Source organism: Lupinus angustifolius, unplaced genomic scaffold (genome assembly GCF_001865875.1).
Source record: "Lupinus angustifolius cultivar Tanjil unplaced genomic scaffold, LupAngTanjil_v1.0 Scaffold_415, whole genome shotgun sequence".
NCBI classification, from domain to species: Eukaryota; Viridiplantae; Streptophyta; class Magnoliopsida; order Fabales; family Fabaceae; genus Lupinus; species Lupinus angustifolius.
The window spans coordinates 1,377-10,329 of NW_017727825.1; the positions used below are offsets into that span (position 1 = coordinate 1,377).

Below are 8,953 nucleotides of genomic sequence, written 5' to 3' on the forward strand. Positions count from 1 at the left end.
CATAGTCCTTCGAAGGACCGAACATAGACATGTTTTGGGTGAAAGGGAATAAAATCTTTGTATTCATACTCTTCAGATTTTACTGTCTATCTTTGTGCCAATTAGATTTGGCATTTTTAAGTGATATTTATGCTAGTTAGTTAATTAAGTTAACGTTGATAAAGTTCTTATTGATGGTCAATTCGATAAAATAAGATATCAAATGGATAACTAAATAAAATGTCACATGGGAAATATATTGGAAGTTGGAACACTATCCAAGCATGCCTAGTGTAACAACTAACAACAAGAGGGTTCATTAATTTCTTTGATATTTGAATTCAAAATGTATTGAATAACTTAACAGATTGATGTGCATGCAGTCTCAATTACCAAGGAAAAATGGGATAAAATCTATCGGTTCAAGCACCTTAAAGGCTTAAAACCACTCATTAAAAACAAAACTTTGTTTCATAAGATTAAAAAGTTAGTACTAAAGTACAATTTGTACTATGTAGTATTTTTTTAATCTTCAAATTGTAATTAATCTGTGTCATTATCAAGTATGGATATAAAATGATAAAAACTCAAACGTTCGAGTATGTAAAATATAGGAGCCGTATTCAATTAAATTCATTAGTATAGGCTTGACACCTACCCATCATTACAAGTATCACTAGCATGGTCCAAATCTTGATATTTAAACTTTAGATTTTAAAAATACAATATTTAAAAATTGAAGTAAAACTTATCAAAGTGACTAATTCCAATTCAATGCAAGATCAAGCCTAGTTCTAATGACCAAAACCCAATCCTATTAATTTCAAGACAGCTTCACCAAACCAAGTCTTGAACACCCCCAGTGTATTATTCTTGTAAAAGCCAAGCCACAATGTTAAAAAGAATAGGAAAAAGAACAAAAAAAGGTTATATTTGAATTCACAAAACCAAAAAAAAATTAACCAGCCAATAAAATAATTTTCTATTAAAATAAAATAATAGTTTATAGGTCTACCTATCACTACCCAATTGCTGTGTCCACAAGATTACAAAGTCACTCATGCAGAAGGTTTCTAATCAAATTGGAGATTATCAAAATCATTTACTGATCCTAGCCCTGTAACTAGTTGGCTTGACAAATCTTGCTGATGATTATTCACAGATTGATCTCTAGCAATAGATGTCATTCCTATCCTTCCATTCATGCCTGAATTGCCTCCGATTTTTGGCCTATTTCCATTGGCCGTACCAGATGGGCCGGTACCCATTGTGCCATAACCACCGACCCTGACGCCTGAATTACCATTCACAACCGCATTACACACTGGTTGAATCTCGTTTACATTATTTACATTATTTACATCATTTCCAAGAGAACCAGCACTTGTCATTCCACCTGTGCCATTCACCTGGGAAGACATCAACTCATTAGCATCAGCTTCACCAGAAAGCAGTGGCTGCTGTTGTTGGGAAGAAATATCGGCTGGTGATTTTGCTCTACTCGTGTGGTTGGCAGATGGTTGTGGGGGATTGTTAGAGGAAGATGGTGCTGGTGGTTGAAAAGTGGATGTGCTTGGTTGTGGCTGTAGCACCGTACCTGAGGAACTTGGGCGTGGAATTTGCAAGGAGCTACCCCCATAGGGACTACTTACATAGTTCATTGAACTTTGTTGTCTAGAATTCATATTCTGGTGGTGAAGTCCAACAATGGTGCTTGTGGTGGTTGATGCAGATGCTGAATTGAGTGCATTGTTTACACTAGTGAAACCATTGCTAGAAGCATTTTGTGAAGACTTTTGATCACCATTTGAGGTATTGGCCGCCACCATATGCTGTTGTTGCTGTGGCTGCGACTTCTGTGATTGATCTTCAGACTGTTGTGGATGACTATGAAGTCCAGATGAACTACTTGTTCTCCGAGGAAAGTTCACTAAGCTATCTGAGAGAATGCAAGAAAAATAAACATTAATTAACTGTATAGCATTAGAATCAAACAGCTGACAATAACTGAACAGCATTTTCCCCAAAATCAACCCCAACTCGTAAATCATTTCAAAGATCAAAACTTTCCTCTGTTTAAGGGACATGACACTAAGTAAAAATTGTTCAAATAGATTTCCGTAAATAAGTTAAAAATTGTTTGACTAAGTTTATTACCATCTGGCAACAGGACTTGTGTCAACAATAACTAGCACTGTTCAGCAGTTTAAGACTTGAGCTCATTTACCCAGAAGGGAAAAAACTTGGGATAGCATTAGGTACAAAATGAACATATAACAAAAAAAACTTGGGATGCACTTAATTACAACGAACTTATTTTCAGTACAATGATGGCAACAAAGTTTGAACCTATGAGTACAAGCTACCCAAACCTTCACACTAGCCCAATAATGCTGTCGTAATTACAATAACTTTGTCAAGAAGCAAAGACTGTATTTTTTACCAGTAGGATAACATTTTTGTGGGGACTAGTGCGAATGTCCAAAACAAATTCAAATATTGCTTGAAACTATTCATTTTGTCTCTATTTTTTACCCAAATTCAAAACCAATTCAATTGATCCCTATAATTTCAGAAAGAACAGAAAATGATTTGTGAGCAAACAGTAGTACAACATGGCTGGCAAACACAACATTTTTCAATAACTTGGCCAAAAAACCTGTGCCACATGGGAACTTTTTTCTTCTAAATCCAATAAATAATCAAGAGTGCCTCACATTATGATACATGCCATTTTTAGGTCAATATAGCTAGTGCCTTACAATAAAACATGACACTATTTCATAATCATGACCGGATCCGCATTAAAAATGTGTAATCAATCAGTAAACAGATTGTTAACATACCCATAGGTCCAGTCCCTGAATCTTTGCAATAATCTATCAAGTCTTTCATACTATTTACCACTTCTGCTATCTGCAACATAAAGAAGAAACACCAAACCAAGTTTGCATGTTAATTCAGCATATCCTCTTTTCTCAAGTTCACTGCAAAACATAATTTATATGAATTATAAATTTTACTATAAATAATCATTTTTTCTAATTAATACATCATCTATCACAAGAAAATAAAAAGAGGTAACTTTCATTCTCTTTGGTAGAATGCCAAGAAGTTATTTAAAAGGAAGCCTTGATAACCACTCCAAAAAAATTAAAGAGAAGATATTTATACAATATGAACCACATCCACGATCAAGCTATTTCTCACTAGGTGAGGTCGGTTACATGAATCAAACAACACCATAATGCCTTATAAAACATGTTCATAGACAAACATTCACAACAAGAACAACCAAGTCTTAGTCTCACTAAGTGGGGTTGACTACATGAATTTAATGATACCATAATACTCTATCATATATCATGTCCATTGACAAAGCATTGATGTATAGATTTCCTAATCGTTTCACTATGGTTTGTCTTGGTTATCCTCTACCTCTAGAAAAAGGACTATCCTTCATTTGATCTATTCTCCTTACTGTAACTTCTAATAGTCTCCTACACACATTGCTTAAACTATACCATAAGTCATGATTGTACTATCTTTCCTACAACAGATGCTACCCCAACTTTGCCCACAATGCATTTATTCCTAATTCTATCTCGTTTAATGTGTCTACTCATCCAATGCAACATTCTAATATCTACTAATTGAATTTTTGTTCTCTTGTTGATATTTTATCACCGAACATTCGATCCATATAATATTGCGAATTTTATAGTTGTGCAATAAAATTACCCCCTAAGCTTAAGTGATACCTTTCTATCACATATGACACCTGATGCATCATATAAAAAACTAAAAATGATATTCAATTTCATAAACTATTCCTATAAGAAAATCGATTCTAGAAAGTCGGGTGTTAAACCAGTATAAAACATTAGGCACACTTGTGCTTCAAAATAGTCCCTAATATATCTGATATCTCTAATACACTCCATGCAAATGTGGAAGTAGCTCAAGCAAAACATTAGCAGGTTACTGAACCAAATCTATATCTGTCAATCTGTTTAGGTATAGTAGTTAGAGTTACAATGGCATTCAACTTCCGAAAGAATGTGCTCAACAAGTAGAGTATCACCTGTAGGCAGCGAACATATCTCTTTGTATATCCTAATTCATTAACCAATGGAACTTCCAAAGCTTTTGCAAACCCATGGGCTGATGCAACAAACCTAGAAAAGCAGCACATAAAAATTAGGAAATGGAACATTGAAAGTTATTAAAATAAGTGAACCTAATTAAGTTCTTTTATTACACTATATATTAAATCATAAACAGAAAAGAAGGAGCAAAAGGAGAGCACAACAAATTGCACACTACAACTTACTAGAGAAGATAAGTGTATAGAAACTTTAACATATGACATCCATAATCATAAGGAAAATAAGGCAAGCCCGCAGTCCATGATATCAGAAGATGAAAGTTATAAGAAAATTAACAAACAAAACTTCAAAAGAAGGGTAGCAGTAACAATTTCACAATTAGACGATTCAGAAAAGCCTCAGGCTCAAAATTTAGGATAAAGAATGCAAGGAAAAGTGAACTCACATATTGCAATTATTTTGTAACTCTAGAACAGACGAATTGGATGTTGCACTTTGAGTACAAGACTGGAACTTTTGGGCAGCAGTTCCAAGTTGACTAATCTGAGAGCAAAAAATAATAATAATTAATCTCAATGTGCAACACCTCATAGTGCAAACAATAAACTAAATGTATAAGTATTACTTTCTTTTTAACATCTCTACAGTGATAATAACATATTTACAGAGGTCATTCCTAACAAAAAATTATTACTATTTGCAAAACCAAGAGCACATAGATTTTGAAGTAGTGTTTTGCAACCCATTTGGAATGATGGAACAGGACTGTCTTGTTACATGTTTAAGTCACTTTATAACAAGAACAGAACAGGATATTTGAGTAAAGGGAAAATATTTTGGTTCCATTAAAATAGGTGGAACAAGACAGCTCCGCAATGTAATTTATATGGACAAATATACCCCTCTTTCTTCATTCCTCTCTTCTCCATCTTCGTCATCCGAAATCATACTAAACCTCTCAGAAGCAGGCCGCCACCATGACACTAAGACAGAGCCACAACCCTTAACTTATCATCACCCTCCTACTTAATTGAAACCAAGTTGCTATTGAAACATAGCATACAGAGAGTCCTTGTTCTCATAAGCTTTAATGGCCAATTGAATCGGAAGCAACATAAGTTTAATAGATCGATTTTTGTTGCCAATTTCTTGCCATTTCCAAAGAAGGAAGGGGCAGGGGTTTTGGAGAGGTCAGATTTGTTATGAATAACAATAATATATAATATGATAGTACTACTAATATCATACTTAATGTTAATGATAAAAAAATTCTAAACTATATTTGCATTTTTATTTCATGGAGCCCAGACCCCACTATAATATGATTAGTAAAAAAAATTGAACATTTTAAATAAGGCAGTGATATACATGTAATTGATGTCAGTATCCTATTCTGCTCAGCTAACACCAAACACTGAGCAGAACATCTATGTCCTGTTCTGTTCTATAGCTACCAAAAACAATGTAGGACATGCATGCCCTGTTTAATTCTGTTTTGTTCCGTTCCTATACCAAACACTACCTAAGTTATACTTGGCAATAAGTAACAATCACAAAAAGATGTAATATACTTACATGAAGCAAACATATCAACAGAAAATGTTAATCATTATTACATGTATCCTCTAAGCATATGTTGATACAAGATAAGGCTATAAAGGCTTCTCATAAAAATTTTAAGACATAAAGGCTTCTGATAATTAAACTATTTAATCAGTTACCTGAGGTATTAACGAATCTTTGGGGATTAGATCTTCATGGCGCCGAGCACAAAATTCCCAAGAGCATATCTGTAAAGGGAATAATAAACAAAAAATGTTAATTAAAAAACTTTTTTGACGTCAAGAGAATACTAATAATATTGCACATATTTTTTTTAGTTAAAATATGAAAGTCATTCATATCCTTAACCTTCAGGTCTGGGGAAAAAACTATTCGAAGTTGACCTTCACGAACAACTCGAAGTTTCTCAAAAACACTTTCTTGTATTGCTTTCGCATAATCCACAACAATGTGGCCGGAGGAATTATGGTGCTCACGAGGCATGTCAACATAAAGTAGCTCTTGTAAAGTACCGCTTTCATACTTTATTTTGAAAAGCCTGGGAAGAACCTCAGCAGGTGCTTCTGAAAACACATCAGAATTTTCAGAAAGAGGATGTGTAGCATAATCAAATTTTTAAATACCAAATATAAAAAGATAAAATGCCAAAATTTAGAACGTAAAGAACCAAAAATAGGCCAAAGATAAACTAAAAAGTAACAAAAAGAACTTACCAAACCCACGGCCAGGTTTGCAATTACATATTGCACAGTGTCGTACATCCTGAAAACATTTCAAATAATCAATATTTTAACACAATTAAAGCTTAGCATTCATGAACCTAACATGGCCACACCTTGAATCCCATAAGCATATTTCTGGGGACATTTAAGGCATTAATTACTTAAGCCATAACAACATAACTATAACAACAAAATTAAGACACCAGTAACTGAAAAATGTGTATAGTACAGTCGAGAATGAACACTAGACAACATTCAATAATCAAGAAACTAAAGATAAGGTTATGCACACACAAAAAGAGTGTAATATTCATGCACGGTTAGTGAAAGGATTTATACACAGTCAATACATTATCCACCATTCATTTGTATTACTTGTATTAACAAGTCAATGACAACTAAATATGAATGATGGATAATGCAATGACACGGTGCATACATTTTTTTCTCGCATAAAAAACAGTATATAAAGTTTTCTATCGCAGCAGACCTGGGGGAAAACTCCAGCTGTTTGCTTGCCACTTTCATACATAGAAACACACCACTTCTTTTTGGCATTCGGAGCAAAATACTCAGCAACAAATTTCCTCCAGAATTCAATGTTGTTATCCTACGCAAGATCAAGTTTAAAAATGCATGTTAACACAACAGGAGATATAAACATAGAACAAAGACCCATGAAGTACAGATACAACACGGGTCATGGGATACAGATACAATAAGACACAGATAGAGGGATACAACAAATGTTAAAAAATTTAAGACATGTCACAATTATGATATAAGATATACTAATACAATTAGTATAAGATTAACATTAGAACACAAATCTATACTAAAAGAGAGAGAAAAATGTTTTAAAAGTTAGCATGAGATATTTGTAAACATAACAAAATGCTATCATATATCTAATTATTGTAACATTTACAATTATAATGGTATAAAATTTGAAAGAGTAAAAGTAGAAACATTGCAGATCATGGTTAGGGGTATCCAAAAGTGTCTGTGAAGTGTTCAATACAAACACGTATTTGACACGACACAATAACTATTTTAAAGCATCCGTATTTCATAGTCAAATTTAAAGACAATTAATGAGAACGATTATTACTTCTGGTCTATGCTGTTGCTGATGCATGTAATGTGTCAGCCGGTTAGAACACGTCCCCGGCCCATATATGGATTTCTCAGGAGATCTTATAGGCATATCCTGCTGTTGACTCTGCTGAGACCATTGTTGAGGCACTGTCTTTACGAGTTGTTGCGGCTGTTGCTGTTGCGATTGTGAATGTCTCTGATGAATCAAAAATTTCATATGTGCAACTACAGCAGCAGCAGCCTGGGGGGATTGCCTTGACAAGTCAAGGAGTTGTTGCTGTTGTTGATGCGTAAGCAAAGGCTGATCCGTATGTTGTGGTTCCAATTTCGGTGGAGCGAGATTCCTCAACAAGGGCATATGCTGATGCTGTCCAAATTGATCATTGTTAACTTGTGACTCGAACTTCACAGGTCCAATACTACCTATCCCTCCTCGCATCGATTGAAAATGCTGCTGTTGTTGTTGCTGCTGCTGATCGTTCGCAGGAGCAGGGGACTGTTGCATTGACTGCTGACTATGTTGGAAACCTTGATACTCAAGCTGTTGAGAATGCTGTTGATCCGACAACAATTGATTACCAGAGCGGTTCAAAAATTGTTGACCCTGACCTTGATTAGACGAACCAGGGTTCATCATATTCGATTGCAAAAACGATGATGATGATGGTGATGGATCGACATAGCTAAATCCATTGCCAACACCAGACAGCGGATCAAATTCAGCCTCATTATCAACCCCTCCACGCTGGCTACTTCCAGGGCCTGAATTCGGAAAATTAACATTCGACAAATCACCTAACATGCTCAAATTATTAATCTGATTTAGTGGTGCAACACCTTGACCCCTCAACATTCCGGAATCCGATACCAAAACCGAAGGCGGCATGGACTGGGCGGCTCCACCGATAGTACTAGATGGCACAGGAGGTACCATCAATAATAACGCAAACTCTCAAGCCCTAATATAGTAAATAAAATTATGACTCGAATTGAAATCTCTTGAGTGTCACTCCTAATACCTGCACAAATAAATAAAGTTTTAGATCTAACTCAAAGACACACAAAACAAAAGCCAATAAAAAAAGTAAATAAAGAGAATTAAAAAACAGGACTGTCACATTGGATAAAGAGAACCAACATATACTGCACCAAAAATTCAAGGGTTCAATTACTGCGAACTGCGAGCGACACTTCCACATAACCCAAAAATGATTAGTTCCTTAACCAAAACAATGAGGAGATATATTTAATAGTACAAAAAAACAAAAAACATTGGACAAAGAGAGGTAGGAAATATTATAAGACTTCTTAACTCAGCAACGGAGACTAAAATTGAAGCGTGAAAAAGTGAAGTGGTCAATGAATTTGAATTTGAATTGCGTTTGAATATATAATGAGTTTTGGCTTATAATGAATGTGATTGGGTTGAATATTTGTTGAGTGAAGAATGAGCGCTGTTTCTCCCGCGGTTTTTTTAGAGAG

The 8,953-nt window shown here is 34.7% G+C and overlaps 1 protein-coding gene across 1 annotated transcript; it reads right to left on the reverse strand.

Annotated features, from left to right (window-relative positions):
• Positions 1-923: 923 nt before the first annotated feature.
• LOC109341232 (transcriptional corepressor SEUSS-like) lies at positions 924-8,530 on the reverse strand. The gene is made up of 9 exons (XM_019579085.1): positions 7,485-8,530; positions 6,864-6,983; positions 6,365-6,413; positions 6,000-6,214; positions 5,810-5,878; positions 4,534-4,631; positions 4,064-4,157; positions 2,826-2,895; positions 924-1,918 (listed from the first exon to the last, which is right to left on the reverse strand). Exons 1-9 carry the CDS (start codon positions 8,403-8,405, stop codon positions 1,053-1,055), a joined length of 2,502 nt encoding a protein of 833 aa, XP_019434630.1. The 5' UTR covers positions 8,406-8,530; the 3' UTR covers positions 924-1,052.
• Between the last annotated feature and the right edge of the window lie 423 nt (positions 8,531-8,953).

What these genes read in the sequence shown, in the direction of transcription:
- LOC109341232 (XM_019579085.1), bottom strand. Translation starts at nt 8,405, where the DNA reads ATGGTACCTCCTGTGCCATCTAGTACTATCGGTGGAGCCGCCCAGTCC. An exon ending in AGCAACAGCATAGACCAGAA is followed by an intron (nt 6,984 to 7,484) that starts GTAATAATCGTT and finishes GATCTTGCGTAG; the next exon opens with GATAACAACATTGAATTCTG. An exon ending in CAAACCTGGCCGTGGGTTTG is followed by an intron (nt 6,215 to 6,364) that starts GTAAGTTCTTTT and finishes ATGTGTTTTCAG; the next exon opens with AAGCACCTGCTGAGGTTCTT.